This window comes from Panthera onca, chromosome B1 (assembly GCF_046562875.1).
Source record: "Panthera onca isolate mPanOnc1 chromosome B1, mPanOnc1 haplotype 2, whole genome shotgun sequence".
NCBI lineage: Eukaryota > Metazoa > Chordata > Mammalia > Carnivora > Felidae > Panthera > Panthera onca.
This window is the reverse complement of record NC_138342.1, coordinates 141844167-141863661: the sequence shown is the minus strand read 5'-3', so window position 1 is coordinate 141863661 and position 19495 is coordinate 141844167. Positions and strand designations below refer to the sequence as shown.

The following is a 19495-nucleotide window of genomic DNA, read 5'->3' as shown; positions in this document are numbered from 1 at the left end:
AACCACAGGGAGAGACAGAGAGAGATGGGAACAGAGGATCCAAAGCAGGCTCTGTGCTGACAGCAGAGAATCTGATATGGGACTTGAACTCATGAACCGTGAGATCATGACCTGAGCCAAAGTCGGATGCTCAACCAGCAGAGTCACCCACGTGCCCCAATATATTTTTCTTTATTTCTAACTTTTCCCCTGGACGTACTAAACATAACTATGCTTGCGTGGCTAGGCCTAAAATTAAATCTTCTTCTTCTTTCTAAATTTTCACTTGCCTTTCTACAGAGCATTGTTTTCTACCACTCTTTCTAATCCCTGGAAGTTGCCGTCTCCTATTGAAGCACACCTCCTAGCCTGACCTCACTCCTCTACCAACCCACTCCTATAAAATCTTGCAAACTTCAAAATTTTATTTCCTAACACCATTTCCCCCTTCTGGTTTGCACAGAGTAATCACAGATTATTCCCACAATGAAGCCTGTTAGCCTACCAAGGGCACCATCATCTCCCCCCACCCCCCGCCAACTTTTTTATTTTGAAAAATGTCAACTTCCAGAAAAAAGTCTTCCTGAACTATTTGAATAATGTAATATTTTAATGTACTATTAAAACAGTGACTATGCATGTTAATAATACTTTAATAAACCTGACTTAGACAAAAAAGGTGACTAACCTTTCTGAGTGCTTAGAGGCAACACTGTACCGAGAGCATTACATGCATTATTTCATTTAATCAAAAATCCCTCTGAAATTATATCTATTAACAGTTCCATTTTTACAGATGAGATAACTGACTCCTAGAGAATTTAAATAAAGTGCCCAATATCATACCCCTAGTAAGATGCAGAATTCTAACCTTCATGACTAATTCCAGAGCCCGGGTCTTTATCTTTTTTCATTTCATTTCGTTTCATTTCATTTCATTTAATTTCATTTCATTTCATTTCATGGAGAGAGAGAGAGAACACATGAGGGGCAGAGAGAGACAGAGAGAGAGAGAGAGAGAGAGAGAGAGAGAGAGAATCTCAAGCAGGCCCCATGCTCAGTGTGGACGTCCTTATTTTTAGCTATTGAAGTAGTTGGAATGAAGTTTCATAATGTCCTCAACTAACTTTCAAAACGTTTGGTTAAAAAAAAATGTGTATGAACACTTGCATGCGCGTGCGCGCGCGCACACACACACACACACACACACACACACACAGCCAACTGTGGCATAACATGAACAACTGATGAATCGATGTGAGGGCCACACTGATGTTCATTATACTAGTCTTTCAACATTTCCCTATGTTTGACATTTTTCAAGATAAAATGTTAAAGGAAAATGAATGCCTAGAAAAGGCTCTTGATAAATAACTCAGAATCTCAGGAAATTTTTAAATTTCCTGAGATTTAAAATTTTTGTTTAACATTTATTCATCTTTGAGAAACAGAGAATGGGTGGCGAAGGGGCAGAGAGAGAGACACACAGAATCCAAAGCAGGCTTCAGGCTCCGAGCTGTCAGCACAGAGGGTGGGGGCTCCAACTCACAAACTGTGAGATCATGACCTGAGCTGAAGTCAGACGCTCAACTGACTGAACCACCCAGACACCTCTAAATTTCCTGAGATTTTAAAGATCAGGTAGAGTCTTATATCATGTTTTCCTTGGCTGATGTTTGAGTAATTTTATTTCACCAATGGCATAAACAGGATTACATTATATGCAGTGTAAAAATACACATTAAAAAGTATGGGTGGTACCTGGTTGGCTCAGTTGGTTGAGCATCTGACCCTTGATTTTGGCTCAGGTCGTTATCCCAGGGTCATGAGCATGGGGACAGCTTAAGATTCTCTCCCTGTATCTCTCTCCCCTGCTTGCACTTGTTCTCTTTCTAAAAATAAAATTTAAAGTTCTATTAAAAGTATGAAAGTGTGTATATCCTCCCTAGTAGGGTTAAATTAGGGAGCTGATATTAGCAGAAATTTTTCCTTTCTTTACATTTTTACAACGATCATGTATTTTTAGAAAATTTCATTAAAGTTTTGCTTTTTATTCCATTAAAAAAAAAAGCCCTGAAAATTCTAAATGCTTCATTTCCTATAAGCGAAATCCGTAAATATGTCATGTAAATTAGAATCTTCATTCTGTTCCTGTCATTCTGCTAGTGGAGTTTCCAGGTATAAATGGGAGCGATAGGATTCTATAGCTGTTTCTACTTATGCATAGAGCTGTGTCTGCAAACAAAATCTAAGGAAGACGATGAAAAATTAATATTTTTAAAAGAAGCAAGTGGCAGCCGAAAATAGTTAAATTCTTGGATTTGGAACACAACCTTCAATGCCCAAGTCTCTGGCCAACAGCCGACCCCAGCAGAGATCGCTGGAACTGGAAGGTAGGACCAGCCAAAGCGACCCACAGAGCTGGTTTCAGAGCGGGACACGCCCCTCCGCCTTGGCCAATCGGGAGAGAGAAGGCGGGGCTCGGGAGAGAGAAGGCGGGGCTCGGGACCCGCCGGAGGCGGAGCGGGAGTCGAAGGGGTGTGTCTGAAGTGGGGGCCGCTAAGTCCTAGAAGGTGGCAATTTTCCTGGGCCCGCGGCGCGCGGCGCAGGTGGAGAGGCCGGCTGGCCCGGACTTTGGCCTCGGGCTTCGGGAAATGGCGGCTGGGGGCAGAATGGAGGACGTGAGTGCACGGAAGTGGCGGGAGGCTGGCCCCGGAACCCCTTTCTTCCCTTGCTGGGCGCGCTGGGCGGAGACTGCGGAGGGAAGCCACCCTTACCCGGTGCGACCGCGGCCGGAGGAGGCGCTTCCTGCGCAGGGCTGGCCCGGGACTCGGGGTTCTGGGACAAGACACCCAGGGGGGCAGTGGGGTCCGCGACGCGCTGGCTCCAGGCTTACTTTTCCGAGTGGAGGCCGGGTGGGCTGCTGGGCAGGGGATGCGCGGATGCTGGGGGTCCCAGGCAGGCGCCCAACCCACGTGCGGCGCGCGTCTTTGATCCCGGAACTGGGAGCCTCACGTGATGCGCGTCTGGCCTGACAGCCGTCTCTGGGGTGCTCCTCTGAGCTGGGCCGCTTGGCTCCGCTCAGACGTATTGGGTCGCGGGGACGAATCTCCCTCCTCGTGGGTTCCCTGCCCTGGCTTTAGAGGGCTGTGAACGTGGAGAGGCTGCGACATGCAGGCCGGCTGCCAGTGTCTCAGGGGTCGACCTGTCACTGGCATCGTCCAGCAACCCGCATTGGAGAAAAGCAGTGTCGTGATGTTTTGAATGTAACCGTGATAGGCAGAAAAGGATTTTTAAATCTCCTTGCTTAATGGATCCAAACCAGGTTACTAAAAAACTAGTCGCCTAGTCTACAGTCTGTAGAGTACGAAGTAAAATATTTGCATAAGTATATTGAATCATTTTTAGGGGAAACATGTAATTGTGCCCAGAATAACTGGCTGCCCCATTGTCAGGTAATAAAATTTTTATCCTTGAGAAATGTGAAGTTGAAAGAAATGCAAAGCACTAATTTGGATTAAGACATTAATAGGAATTATTACTGTGATCCTGTCAGTTCATTAGGGGCATCAGGCAAGACTCATAACAGTTCCAGCCCTACATGAGCTTAGATTCTTGTGTAAATAGCAACAACAGTTAAGGTATCTTAACTAAAAACCAAACAATTTCTTTTTATTTTATTTTATTTTATTTTATTTTATTTTATTTTATTTCATTTCATTTCATTTCATTTTTTATTATTTTTTAAAATTTACATCCAAGTTAGCATATCGTGCAATAATGATTTCAGGGGTAGATTCCTTAATGCCTCTTACCCATTTAGCCCTTCCCACCACATACAACGCCTCCAGTAACCCTCTGTTTGTTCTCCATATTTAAGAGTCTCATGTTTTGTCCCCCTCCCTGTTTTTATATTATTTTTGCTTCCCTTCCCTTGTGTTCATCTGGTCTGTGTCTTAAAGTCCTCGTATGAGTTAAGTCATATGATATTTGTCTTTCTCTGACTGACTAATTTCACTTAGCATAATACCCTCCAGTTCCATCCACGGTAGTTGCAAATGGCAAGATTTCATTCTTTTTGATTGCTGAGTAATACAACATTGTGTGTGTGTATATATATATATATATATATATATATATATATATATATATACCACATCTTCTTTATCCATTCATCCATCGATGGACATTTGGGCTCTTTCCATACTTTGCCTATTGTTGATAGTGCTGCTATAAACATGGGGGTGCGTGTGTCCCTTCGAAACAGCACACCTGTATCCCTTGGATAAATACCTAGTAGTGCAATTGCTGGGTCGTAGGGTAGCTCCATTTTTAATTTTTTGAGGAACCTCCATACTGTTTTCCAGAGTGGCTGCACCAGTTTGCATTCCCACCAGCAGTGCAAAAGAGATCCTCTTTCTCCGCATCCTCGCCAACATCTGTTGTTGCCTGAGTTGTTAATGTGAGCCATTCTGACAGGTGTGAGGTGGTATCTCATTGTGGTTTTGATTTGTATCTCCCTGATGATGAGTGATGTTGAGCATTTTTTCATGTGTCGGTTGGCCATCTGGATGTCTTCTTTGGAGAAGTGTCTATTCATGTCTTTTGCCCATTTCTTCACTGGATTATTTGTTTTTTGGGTGTTGAGTTTGAGAAGTTCTTTATAGATTTTGGATACTAATGCTTTATCTGATATGTCATTTGCAAATATCTTCTCCCATTTCATTGGTTGCCTTTTAGTTTTGCTGATTGTTTCCTTTGCTGTGCAGAAGCTTTTTATTTTGATGAGGTCCCAATAGTTCATTTTTGCTTTTGTTTCCCTTGCCTTTGGAGACGTGTTGAGTAAGAAGTTACGGCCAAGATCAAAGAGGTTTCTGCCTGCTTTCTCCTTGAGGATTTTGATGGCTTCCTGTCTTACATTTAGGTCTTTCATCCTATTGAGTTTATTTTTGTGTATGTTGTAAGAAAGTGGTCCAGGTTCATTCTTCTGCAGGTCACTGCCCAGTTTTCCCAGGACCATTTGCTGAAGAGACTGTCTTTATTCCATTGGATATTCTTTACTGCTTTGTCAAAGATTAGTTGGCCATACGTTTGTGGGTCCGTTTCTGGGTTCTCTATTCTATTCCATTGATCGGAGTGTCTGTTCTTGTGCCAGTACCATACTGTCTTGATAATTACAGCTTTGTAATACAGCTTGAAGTCCGGGATTGTGATGCCTCCTGCTTTGAAAACCAAACAGTTTCTAATGATAAGACTAAAACTTTTTTTTTTTTTCAGTTGAAAAAAATGGAAAACTAACTGTAAGACATAGAAGTAGTTTTGACATTCATATACATTTAAAGAAAAATCATTGTTTCTGAATTTTTAAGGGTGAGATTCATGACCTGACAATGTATGGGAACAAAATCTGAGGAAAATGAGAGACTGTTAAGCAAATGTGTGCAGTAAATGCTTCTTGGTTGATTTTAACTTGCCCCAGGTTCTTGAATCTGTAGCTTTTCACTTTGGGATGAGTACAATCCAAGAAATCAGTTTCATCAAACAGTTGGAGATTGATGTTTCACCAACAGTTACATACGTAAATCCTTTTAGATCTGAGCAAGTTGCCTGTTTTTGGTATTTTGTGGATATGATTTCTACCATTCAGTAAGAAGCTAAAACTATGGTGTATGCTGTAGGACTAGACATTTAAGTGAGTTAGCAGAGGCAGAGGCTTTTTAGTTAGGGTTCATTGTTTGCAAGCTGTGAAACCAACTCTGGTAAATTTAAAGAAGTTAGGAATTTATTTGAAATGATACAGTGTGGATGAACCCTTAGGCCTCTGAAAGGACTTGAAACAAGGGCAGCTCAAAGGATCTAAGTGACGGGGGTCCTTTCAGGGTCAGCCCTGGACTGAATCTGCCCCACCATGGTCCCCCTTTGCTTTGTTGCTCATAGAATTGGATTGCCCAGCCCTCTTAGGTTCCACCTAGGCCAGAGGAGGGTGAAGAGTATTGAAGGATGTGCCCAGTGGGTCCCCAGAGGAAATTGAGTTATGGTCACAAAAGAAGAGGAAGGAGATCCGTATGGGCAAAAACAACAGATCTCTTGTACAGGTCATAAGTTACTAATAGTGTAAGTAAAGAAATTATTTGGATTCAGGAGTTGTCTTCCCTTTACCCTTCACATGCAGATGGGGAGGTGCCATCTGAGGGTGATAAGGTATTGTTTGTGTGGTTATATTACATTTCCTATAGAATCCACTGGACAGTTTATTTGATATAGCCACCAAGTACATTGTATTTACCGAACATCTATTAAGTGACATAGAGAAGAAACTGTATTCTAGTTTCAAACCCCAATGTAGTCAGGAGAAACAAAAGGTATACACATAAAAAAGGAAGTAATACAAGACAGCATAAGAAATAATCCAATTAATGTGAGCAGTACATTTTATAGCAATTTTAAAAATTTTTTTAATGTTTTTATTTATTTTCTGAGAGACAGAGCGAGTGGGAGAGGGACAGAGAGAGAGAGGGAGACACAGAATCTGAAGCAGGCTCCAGGCACTGAGCTGTCAGCACAGAGCCGGATGCGGGTCTCAAACTCACTAACCGTGACATCATGACCTGAGCCGAAGTTGGACGCTCAACTGACTGAGCCACCCAGGCACCCCAGCAATTTTAAAGTAGAAAGAAAACACTTGTCAGGACAAGTTTTATGGAGACCTTAAGTCTTGGTTGCACCTTGCAAGGTGAGTTGGATTCTGAAAACAATAAGAGAGGATGTTTGTGGGGCACTCCAGAAAGGTCATTTAGGGTAGAGGAGATGGTGCGTGGAAGAAAGGGAGGTAAAGGAAAGACTTACTGTTAAGTCTTCAAGGCTAGCTTTGTATAAATTCCCAGGTCCCAAGTGTTCAAGTTGGGCAATCTTTCATTCACTCCACACACATACTGAGCACCTACTCTGCATTAGGTGTTACGTATAAACAATATATACTACAGAGTCTCTGCCCTAGTCAAGCACACTATTCCCACAGCTTTGATACCTTGTGGTTAGTATTATAAGTTAGCAGTAGGAACCACGATTCCTAGCCAGCATGGAGTAACAGGGCCTAGATTTATCCTTCTGCCTCAAACAACCAAAAAACTGTATACAATATATGAAACAACACTTTTTAAGATATTGAACATCAGGCAGTGAAGGAAAGTGTTTTCCAAGAGACAGGAAACAAAGTGAGTCGGGGGTGCCTGGGTGGCTCAGTCAGTTAAGCGTCTGATTCTTGATTTCAGCTCAGGTCATGATCTCACGGTTTGTAAGTTCGAACCCTGCATCAGGCTCTGTGCTGGCTGTGCAGAGCCTGCTTGAGATTCTCTCTCCCTCTCTCTCTCAAAATAAATAAGCTTAAAAAAAAATTTTTTTTTAATTTAAAAAAACCAAAGTGAGTCATAGGATTGCCCCAGCCGACCACCTTGAGAGTCTGCAGGCTGTGATAGGAAAGGGCGCCCCAGCAGAGGTCAGCAGGCTCCCTGAATTGAGGAGATAGAGCTGAGAGCCTGGGGAGGCAGAGGCAACAAGGGTTCACACGGCGGTCCCTGGAGAGGAGAGAGCTGCACAGAGGGAGAACTGAAGATGTGCAGAGTCCCCCTTAGGTAGTCAGCAGGGTCTTGCTCAATACATGCCTGTGAGGACATTTCCCACAGCCTGGAAAAGAACCACCTGAAATGATTAGAAGAAACAGTACTTAGTGCTCACACAGGGCCCGGGATAGTGCCTGTTCCGCCAGTCAGACTGGAAACCCCATAATTCACAGGGTATTAGGTGCTCAGAAAGGTCTTGCCTTCATAGTGGGGAAAAATTAGCCTTAGACTAAACACAGCTATGGTCCAATCTAATAATAAGTCTTAAAAGCAAGTCCAAAAAGATCAAACTGTTTCCAAGTAACTTAACTGCATTCCAGAACAAAGCTTAAGGATATTTATAGGAATACAAAACTGTCCTGCACCCAAAGAGATAAATTGGGAAGTCTGGCATCTGATCCCAAATTACTAGGCATTGGTAATTATGTGACATAATGAAGGTGTTAACTAATGCTTCCGTGGTAATCATTTTGCAATACATAACTGCATCAAGGGGCGCCTGGCTGGCTCAGTCAGTAGAGCATGTGACTCTTGATCTCAGGGTTATGAGTTCAAGCCCCACATTGGGTGTGGAGCCTACTTAATTAAAAAAAAAAAAAAGTGTATCAAATTAACTCATGGTACACCTTAAACTTACACAATGCTATATGCCTATTATATCTCAATACAGTTGGAAAAACTATCAAGCATGCAAAAAGGCAGGAAAATATGACATATAAGGCAGTTGAAACTGATTCAGAAATGACATGCTAGAAATAGCAAACAGGGACATTAAAAAATTATTATACCCGTTTTCTCTACATTCAAAAGGTTAAAAAGACATATGGAAGATAGAAAATAGACCCAAGCCAAACTTGGGGACATGAAAAGTAGAATGTCAGATGAAAAGGGCAGTAGGAACAGTGTTGAAGCATCAGGGAAGCCAGTGATTTTGCTGAGACAAGCCTTGACACGTGGGCAAAAATAGGTAAAGGCCCAGGGACTGAAAGAGTTTTGTGAGAGATGGGAGCAAGGAGCAGTCAGCATCAGGGGGAAGAGAGAGAATGAGAGGCAAGTCCCAAAAACTAGCTTGGGAATGGGTTGGAAAAGAGAGAGCCAGTCTAAGAATTTGGCCTGTGTTCTGAGGATCATCGGGAGGGACTCAAGGTTTAGGGGAAAGAGACGTGTATGTTATTTTAGAGGATGTCCAGCTGCAGCAAGAGTTTGCTGAGGTCCGAAGACTGGAAGGCAAAGGCCATGAGAAACGCTGGGGCCTGCACTGAATAGTGAGCACAGAGAGAAAAGAACAGACTTAGGAGTTCGGATGGTAAAAGGAATACTATGTGGGGAAAAGCAAGGGGAAAGCAAGTTAGAGACAACAGCGCCTGCTAGTTACTCACTGCTTAGTCTGTGCCTGCCAACGTTCTGGCACTTTTATGTATAGTAACTCATTTCATCTTCCCAAGAAAGCTATGAAACAGGTGCTGTTATTATTCTCTTTTTTGGGATGAGGAAACTGAGGCATAGAAAGCTGAAGTAACTTGCTCACAGCTAGGAAGCAGTAGAACTTGTAGCTGAAGCCAGGCAGTTTGACTTAGGAGCTTGCCTTTGACCACAGTACGTTCTGCCTCTGCATCTGATCAGAGCTGATCCTCCCGCAGCTCCTGGTGACCTCTCCTGGTGAGCCCAGGTCTTTGATGATACCATAATTGAGTTAGGAACACTGCGAAGATAGGTTGGGACCAGTCATTCATTCATCAGGTGTTCTCTGGGTGCTAACCCTAAGTCACTGCCGGGTGCCAGGATTACAGAGACAAGGGATGGGAGTTCGTGGGTCTCATGAAATGTACTGGGGACGGGTAAGGAATAAGACCGTCAAAGAATAGTATGATAGAGGAAGTGAGCACAAACGTGGGAAGACATGAAGGTGTGGCACGATCCAGATGCTTGGATGCCTGAGAAGGCTGCCTGTGAGAATTGCCCCAGCGGGGCCTGGACGGATGCACAGACATTAGCCCTGTGGAGCTAGGACATCTGCTGACTGAGAAAGAGCCAGAGGCAAAGGAATCTCAAAAAGAACAGAACTAATCAGAATCATACCATAAGTTACGGCAGACTGAACAGGAAGCTATCTAGGCACTGAATGAAAAAAAAAATTGCAGAACAGCCTTGAACGCCTGAGCTTGGAAATTGAGAAGCCCACCCCAGATCTGAGTTAGGCCCCAGATTATTATTTTTATCTTTGTAATCTAGTGCCCAGAAGGCATCCCTTATACCGTTTGTCTCACTCTATCCCTTCCAAAGAGTCCTTATCCTCTGTTTCCAAATGCTGTTCTCAGGCTTCCCTTTTTCTGTTGAAACCTTTATTTCCATCTTATTTTGTATTTCGTCCAATGAGCTCACTTACATTATCATTTCATCCTGTATGCCTTTATCCCTAACCTCCCCAATGAAAATGTAATCTTTTGGACAGGGACTGTGTTTTATGTTTTTTAATCTTAGAGTGCCTTATGTACGATAGTTTTCGGTTAGGGCCTGAGATTAAAAGATTGCCGTATGCATCGGAGACCTGGTAGTACTGTTCCTGTACCGCCAATACCTTTCAATAAGACCGACTGAAGTTGTAGGTTGTAGCTCAACCCCATCAGCTACTTCAGTGCCATTGCCACTAGTTGTTTTCGTTGAGAATCTGATATCTATAAACTAAAGTCTCCTCAAAGATCTAGCAGGATGACCTGTTTCCTTCTCTAAAATGTTTCAAGCATAACTAAAAGTCCAATAAAGCCTCCACTAGCTTTCCAGATTTTTGTGGAACACCAGGATGTAGTTTAAGAATTGCAGCCACACACAGGGCGCCTGGGTGGTTCAGTTGGTTAAGCATCCGACTTTTGATTTCGGCTCAGGTCATGAGCTCACGGTTCCTGGGTTCGAGCCCCACATCGAGCTCTGCACTGTCAGTGCCTCTGCTTGGGATTCTCTCTTTCCCTTGCTCTCTGCCCCTCCCCTGCTTGTTCTCCCTCTCTCTCAACATAAACTTTAAAAAAAAACCCAAAAACTAAAAAAAAAAAGAACTGCAACCATATGTAATTATTTCATCAATAATGTGAATGATGTTAGATAAATCAATATCTAAGTTTTGAGGGCTTAAAGAAAAAATGTTTGCTTTAATCTCATTCTGTATTATCTCATTTGAAGATAACTGAAGTTAAGATTTCCTGTACCCATTTTAATACTTGCTTCACCAATTTGTGTATAGTAGTTGTCTAGAAGTTTATGGTCTTTTTAAATTGGCTCTAGGTAGGGAGTCTATTTTTCTTGCTTCTAACTTGTATAATGGTTTTTTAAAGCTTTATGGTTTATTTTTTTAATTTTTTTTTTAACATTTATTCATTTTTGAGAGATAGAGACAGAGTGCAAGTAAGGCTGGGGCAGAGAGAGAGGGATTCACAGAATCTGAAGCAGCCTCCAGGCTCCGAGCTGTCAGCACAGAGCCCAGTGTGGGGCTTGGACTCATGAACCATGAGATCATGACCTGAGCCAAAGTCAGATTCTTAACCAACTGAGCCACCCAGGCGCCCCAAAGCTTTATAGTTTAGTAGATTTGTCTTAGAAACATAATCCAGAAAGTGGTGATTATAGTTTGCTTCTGTTTTTCTGTCCCTCAGGGCTCCTTGGATCTCACCCAAAGTATTGAAGATGACCCCCTTCTGGACACCCAGCATCTCCCACATCATTCATTACATGCTCATTTTAGACCCAGATTCCATCCTCTTCCTACGGTCATCATAACAAATCTGCTCTTGTTAATACATGTAAGTTGGCTGGGACAAAGTAATCCATACAAAGGTGATGTTCTTAAATATATATAGAAGCTCTTTTTTTTTTTTTTTTTTTTTTTTTAATTTTTTTTTTTTTTCAACGTTTTTTATTTATTTTTGGGACAGAGAGAGACAGAGCATGAACGGGGGAGGGGCAGAGAGAGAGGGAGACACAGAATCTGAAACAGGCTCCAGGCTCCGAGCCATCAGCCCAGAGCCTGACGCGGGGCTCGAACTCACAGACCGCGAGATCGTGACCTGGCTGAAGTCGGACGCTTAACCGACTGCGCCACCCAGGCGCCCCTATAGAAGCTCTTTAGAGGGCAGTTTGGCTACATGTACTGACATTTAAAATGTGCATACTTTTTGACTCATCTCTCTTCTTCAAAGAGTTTACTGTAGATGTATTTGCTCATGTGTCAGGGGATTGTTGATAATAGTACTCCTGTCCATGATATCAACTTACTGCCCCTACCACCACACAGAGGACACTTTGTATGTCCCATCCATATGAAAGAATGCTCTGCAGTCTCTGAAAAAGAAACAGGATGGATGTGCATATATTAGACCAGCGTTCACAATTATATTATTGAGTGTTTGCAAACATAGGTTTACAACAGTGTGCACAGAATGTTCCCATTCACACATTTTAAAAGAGAATTCAGAGGGCTGGTGTGCATGTGTATTCCTGGCTAAAAACAGATTATTTCTAGATGCATTCACATGACTGTTTTAACACTAGTGGCCACTGAGGTGGAGGACTGAGGGCCCCATAGAAGGAATACCTGATATATTTTACTATCTGCCTTTTGTACTATTTGAATTGTTCCCCCATATGCATGTATTTTTCAGTTACAAAAGAAAAAAGAGATGTAGATAAATCTATATATGTTGACAGAATCTTATCAATTTATCTACACTTAGGAAATAACGTTAAGCAGAGAAATCAAATTACAGCAGAACAATAAGTACAGTGGTGCACCTTATTTTATATTATGATAAAATTATAAATGTCTGGGGATTTTTAAAAACACACGTGTTGCTACCAGTAGATAAATAAGTCCTGGAGATCTAAGGCATAGCACAGTGACCACAGCCAACCATACTGTGTGTATTGTAAACTTGAGAGTTGCCAAAAGATTACATATCTTAATTGTTCTCACCACAGAAAGGAAATGATAATGATGTGAGGCGATAGAAGCGTTAGCTAACACCAAGGAGGTAATCATATAGCAATATATATTAATGTATTAAATCCACACGTTATAGGTGCACCTGGCTGGCTTAGTCGGAGGAACACGTGACTCTTGATCTCGGGGTTCGAGCCCCACATTTGGTATAGAGATTACCCAAAAATAAAATAAAAACTTAAAAAAAAAAAAAACCCAAAACAAAGTGGTACTCCTTAAACTTACACAATCAGCATCACGTACCAAAAGGAACCCCTAAATGGACAAACAAACAAGGGAAAAAATCTCCATGTATGAATGGTCTAGTTGTGGGCTTACTGATGGCTCTGCATCTACTCTGTTAAAAATCTCCATTTCAGTTGTCGAGATCTGAAATGCGAGGGGACATAGTTTTACTTGGCTACAATGTGAGAAATCCAGAGGGCAAATTCTTAGCAGCCCAAGTGTTTATGGGGATGAATGTGGTTCATTGACTTGCTCAGCTGCTGCTCCAGTGACACGCACTGTGTAGCCTTGAATTAAGAACTGAAGGGGCGCCTGGGTGGCGCAGTCGGTTAAGCGTCCGACTTCAGCCAGGTCACGATCTCGTGGTCTGTGAGTTCGAGCCCCGCGTCGGGCTCTGGGCTGATGGCTCGGAGCCTGGAGCCTGTTTCCGATTCTGTGTCTCCCTCTCTCTCTGCCCCTCCCCCGTTCATGCTCTGTCTCTCTCTGTCCCAAAAATAAATAAAAAACGTTGAAAAAAAAAAATTAAAAAAAAAAAAAAAAAAAAGAACTGAATACCCTGACGGGGTGCTTGGGTGGCTCAGTCGGTTAAGCATCCGACTTCGGCTCAGGTCATGATCTCGCGGTCTGTGAGTTCGAGCCCCGCGTCGGGCCCTGTGCTGACAGCTCGGAGCCTGGAGCCTGTTTCGGATTGTGTCTCCCTCTCTCTGACTCTCCCCCGTTCATGCTGTGTCTCTCTCTGTCTCAAAAATAAATACACATTAAAAAAAAAAAATTTAGAAAAAAGAACTGAATACCCTGAGGAGACAGATGTGTCCTTTCTCCTTGTGTAGATCTAGTAAGTGCAGTGTGGTTCTGCCATGGCTTCTGATCCCCAGATTATCAACTGAAGCACTTCTTTCCTGATGCCACCACGTGCAGAGGTGGCCTCCTGGTCCCTGCATCGTGGCCGGTTTTTCTTCTTCTTCTTTTTTTTTTTTTTAATAATATACTCCTTAATTCATGTAACGTACTCTTTATGTATACATACCCCCCACATACACACAAACATACACACATACCACTTAAAAAAAAAACTTTTTATATTAAGTTGCCTGCCTATGATATTATGGGGTCGGTTGCCCTAGTTTTAGGACTAAGAAAATATCGTGTTAAAAAACAAACAAAAAAAATACCAGCATTACCCTGATACCAAAACCAGATAAAGACACCACCAAAAAAGAGAACTACAGGCCAATATCTCTGAGGAACATAGATGCAAAACTTCTCAACAAAATACTAGCAAACCGAATCCAACAATACACTAAAAAAATCATTCACCACAATCAAGTGGTATTTATTCCTGGGTTGCCAGGGTCGTTCAGTATTCCCAAATCAATCAATGTAATAGATTACATCAATTTAAAAAAAGAACTATATGATCATTTCAATAATGCAGAAAAAGTATTTTGGCAAAGTACAACATCCATTCATGATAAAAACCCTCAACAAATAGGTTTAGAGGGAATATACCTCAACATAATAAATGCCATATATGAAAAACCCACAGCAAACATCATCCTAAATGGGAAAACACTGAGCTTTTCCTGTACAGTCAAAGAACAATGTTGCCTGTGATACATTCACAGGGATGTCTATTCTTACCACTTTTATTCAACATAGTACTGGAAGTCCTAGCCACAGTAGTCAGATAACAAAAAGAAATAAAAGGCATCCAAATCAGCCAGGAAGAAGTCAAACTCACTATTTGCAGACAACATGACCCTGTATATAGAAAACCCAGAAAACCCGAAAGACTCCACGAAAAAACTGCTAGAAACAATACACGAATTCAGTAGTGTCATGGGATATAAAATCAACATACCGGAATCTGTTGCATTTCTATACACCAATAATGAAGCAGCAGAGACATTAAGGAATCAATCCCATTTACAATTGCACCAAAAATCGTAAGATACCTAAGAGTAAAGCTAACCAAAGAGGTGAAAGGGCTATACTCTGAAAATGATAAAGCACTGATGAAAGAAATCAAAGGTGACACAAAGAAATGGAAAGACATTCAATGCTCATGGATTGGAAGAACAAATACTGTTAAAATGTCTATACTACCAAAAGCAAGTGGCACATTTAATGGAATCCCTATTGAAATACCAACAGCATTTTTCATAGAGCTAGAACAAACCTAAAATTTGTATGTAGCCACAAATTAGTTACCAAAGCAACCTTGAAAAAAAACAAAGCTGGAGGCATCAAAATTCTGAACTTCAGGTTATAGTACAAAGCTGTAGTAATCAAAACCATATGGAACTGGCATAAAAATAGCACATAGATCAATAGATCAGAATAGAAAACCCAGAAATGAACCCACAATTATATGGTCAATTAACTTCAACAAAGCGGGAAAGAATATCCAATGGGAAAAAGACTGTCTCTTCAACAAATGGTATTGAGAAAACTGGACAGCAACATGCAGAGGAATGAAACTGGACCATTCTCTTTCACTGTACACAAAAATAAGCTCAAAATGGGGTGCCTGGGTGTCTCAGTTGTTTAAGCGTTGACTTTGGCTCCAATCATGATCTCATGATCATGAGTTGGAGCCCCGAGTTGAGCTCCACACTGCTGCTGTGGAGCCTGCTTGGGATTCTCTCTTTCTCCCTCTCTCTCGTGCTTTCTCTATTTGTGCTTTCTCTCTCTCTCTCTCTCTCTCTCTCTCTCTCTCTCTCAAAATAAATAAATAAATAAAAGGAAAAAAAAAAAAAACCCTCAAAATGGATTAAAGACCTAAATGTGAGACCTGAGACCATAAAACCCCTTAAAGCACAGGCAGTAATTTCTCTGACATTGGCCATAGCAACTTTCTTCTAGATACGTCTCCTGAAGCAAGGGAAACAAAAGCTAAAATAAACTATTGGGACTACATCAGAATAAAAAGCTTCTGCACAGTGAAGGAAACAACAAAACTAAAAGGCAACCTACAGAATGGGAGAAGACATATTTGCAAATGACATATCGATAAAGGGTTAGTATCCAAAATCTATAAAGAACTTATAAAACTCAATACCCCAAAAATAATTCAATTAAAAAATGGGCAGAAGATATAAATAGACATTTTCCCAAAGAAGATATCCAGATGGCTAACAGACCCATGAAAATATGCCTAATATTACCATCAGAGAAATGAAAATCAAAATGGTAATGAGATATCACCTTGTATTTGTCAGAATGATTAAGATCAACAACACAAGAAACAACAGGTGTTGGTGAGGATGTGGAGTAAGGGAAAGTCTCTTGTCCTGTTAGTGGGAATGTAAACTGGTGCAGCCACTCTGGAAAACAGTATGGAGGTTTCTCAAAAAGTTAAAAATAGAACTACCCTACAATCCAGCAATTGCACTACTGGGTATTTAACCCAAATAATACAAAAATACCAATTCAAAGGGATACATGCACCAGTATTATTTACAATAGGCAAATTATGGAAACAGCCCAAGTATCCATCAACTGGTGAATGGATAAACAAGAGATGGTGTGTGTGTGTGTGTGTGTATACATATATATATATGTATATATGTATATATATATACATATATATACATACATATATATGTGATAGAATATTACTCAAACATAAAAAAGAATGAAATCAAAAGAAAAAATTTAAAAAATAAAAAGAATGAAATCTTGTCACTTGCAATGACATGGATGCAACTAGAAAGTATTATGTTAAGTGAAATAGAGGACGACAAATACCCTATGATTTTACTCAAGTGGAATTTGAGAAACGAAACAAATGAGCAAAGGGAAAACAGAGAGACAGGCAAACCAAGAGACTCTTTTTTTTTTTTTAATTTTTTTAACGTTTATTTATTTTTGAGACAGAGAGAGACAGAGCATGAACGGGGGAGGGTCAGAGGGAGAGGGAGACACAGAATCTGAAACAGGCTCCAGGCTCTGAGCAGTCAGCACAGAGCACGACGCAGGGCTCGAACTCATGGACAGTGAGATCGTGACCTGAGCCGAAGTCGGATGCTTAACCGACTGAGCCACCGAAGCGCCCCAAGAGACTCTTAATTACAGAGAACAAACTGATGGTTATCAGAGGGAAGGTTGGTAGGGGGATGGGTTAAATAGGTGATGGAGATTAAGGAGGGCACTTGTGATGAGCATCAGGTGATGTATAGAATTACTGAATCACTATATTGTACACATGAAACTAATATTACATTGTATGTTAACTAATTGGAATTTAAATTAAAACTTAAAAAAAAAACTGAGAAAAATGTCTATATGCTACTTTATGTATAATGGATCAATTTGGTCCAATGTACAATGTTTTATAGTATAGAGTATATGGTGACCGTTCAACTATTTGCTTTATGTTAATAAGCACCTTGAGTTGCCATAGCAAATATTACTATTCTTGACAAATCACTTTGACAAATCACATATATTTTACTTTATTGAATTTTTTTAAGTTTATTTATTTACTTTGAGAGAGAGAGCATGAGCAGGAGAAGGGCAAAGAGAGAGGGAGAGTCCCAAGCAGGCTCCGCGCTGCCAGCGCCAAGAGTCAAACGCGTAACCAACTGAGCCACCTAGAAATAAAGTTTTTTAAATGATGCTTTTTATTAGTTAACCTTTGAGGCACTGAGTTAATGATGTTCACTCTTTTCAATAAAAGAGAAGTGAGCAGATGGGGCGCCTGGGTGGCTCAGTAGGTTAAGCGTCCGACTTCGGCTCAGGTCATGATCTCGCTGTCGGTGAGTTCGAGCCCCGTGTTGGGCTCTGGGCTGATGGCTCAGAGCCCGGAGCCTGTTTCAGATTCTGTGTCTCCATCTCTCTCTGACCCTCCCCCGTTCATGCTGTGTCTCTCTCTGTCTCAAAAATAAATAGATGTTAAAAAAAAATTCAAAAAAAAAGAAGTGAGCAGAAAGCTGTTTACCATTTACTCATCTCTGTTAGATGGATTGGGGGTGATTTGTCTTATTTGTGATTTGTTTCCAAACTTCCTGTAGAGTTTCCTCCAAATTTTCTGCTTAAAATGTCTGTAAAAAGGCAAAAAAAAAAAAAAAGTTTTAAATTCATTTATAAAAACAGGATAACAAAATCATAGGTATGAGTATGTGCTGGGATGGTGATTATTATTTCTTAATTCCAAATATTGAATATTAATCCTACTGCTCTCCTTTCCACCAGGTTGTGTTTGTCATTTTGGCGTTTTTAACAGGTGTACTTTGTTCTTACCCGAATCCAATTGAGGACAAGTGCCCAGGAAACTATACCAACCCATTGAAAGTTCAGACAGTCATAATCCTTGGGAAAGTTATTTTGTGGATTCTGCACTTCCTTCTTGAGCGCTACATCCAGTATCACCACAACAAAGTAAGAAACCGAGGCTATAACATGATCTACCTGTCGACAAGGCATCTTAAAGGACTTGCCCTGATGATCCACTCCACTGGTAAGTCTGGCTCAGCTGGTCTGTGGCTTGCGTCAGTGGCAGAAATGATAGCAGAAAGAAAACGTGAAATTTGACTTTATAATCCAATATATTCTCTCATTTTTGTGAGATGTGTGTGGTGGCCACTAAAATTGGGATCACCTTAATGTCTTGAAGCTTTTTAAATAATATATTACAGCTTTAACTTTTCTTTGACATCTGTGTTTGCTATTCTAGGGGAGGGAAAAAATTTTTCCCTCTACCCTTTTAGGTAGATTCTTCTCTTTTCTTTTTTTTTTTTTTTTTCTGAGCCAGCCAGATGCCCCTGACATTTTAATTTAACTTTAATTCCCATATAGTTAGCATACAATGTTATAGTAGTTTCAGGTGTACAATATAGTGATTCAACACTTCCTTACATCACCTGGTGCTCATCGTGACAGGTGCCCTCCCTAACTCTCATTACCTATTTCCCCCGTCTCCCTAACTCTGTTCCCCTCTGGTAACCATCAGTGTGTTCCCTATGGTTAAGAGTCTGTTTCTTGGTTTGCCTCTCTCAAAAGACCTTCTTTTTCAGTTTGAGTCCAGAATAAATGCTTACACATTTTGAAACCAGATTCGAAATTATTTTTTTTTCCTACAAAAACAGCTGTACAGAATTTAATTTTGATTTTTTTCTATGCTCTATTAGTATATTTTCTATTTATTTATTATTTTATTTAAATCCAATTTAGTTAACACATAGTATAATAATGATTTCAGGAGTAGAACCCAGCGATTCATCACTTCCATATAACACCCAGTGCTCCTCCCAACAAGTGCCCTCCTTAATGCCCATCACCCATTTAGCCCATGCCCCCACCCAACACCCCAGCAGGAATCCTCAGTTTGTTCTCTGTATTTAAGAGTCTTTTATGGTTTGTCTCCTTCTCTGTTTTTATATTATTTTTACTCCTCTTCCCTTATGTTCATCTATTTTGTTTCTTAAAATCCACACGTGAGTGAAATCAAATGATATTTGTCTTTCTCTGACTGACTTATTTCACTTAGCATAATACACTCTAGTTCCACATAGTTGCAAATGGCAAGATTTCATTCTTTTTGATTGCTGAGTAATATTCTAGTGTATGTATATACCACATCTTCTTTATCCATTCATCAGCTGATGCACATTTGGGCTTGTTCCATTCTTTGGCTATAGTTGATAGCGTTGCTGTAAACATTGGGGTGCATGTGCCCCTTCGA

The 19495-nt window shown here is 40.9% G+C and overlaps 1 protein-coding gene across 2 annotated transcripts in view; it reads left to right on the top strand.

The window, feature by feature from the left end:
• Positions 1–2483: 2483 nt before the first annotated feature.
• The window catches only part of TMEM192 (transmembrane protein 192), a 32581-nt gene continuing 15569 nt past the window's right edge, over positions 2484–19495 (top strand). Inside the window, exons 1-3 of one of the 2 annotated variants that reach the window (XM_078445638.2) lie at positions 2484–2660; positions 11243–11389; positions 18007–18271. In XM_078445638.2, coding sequence (XP_078301764.1) covers positions 2634–2660; positions 11243–11389; positions 18007–18271 — 439 coding nt within the window. In that variant the 5' untranslated portion in view covers positions 2484–2633. The remainder of the gene's footprint in view (positions 2661–11242; positions 11390–18006; positions 18272–19495) is intronic. The other variant, XM_078445637.2, reaches the window with a different exon arrangement.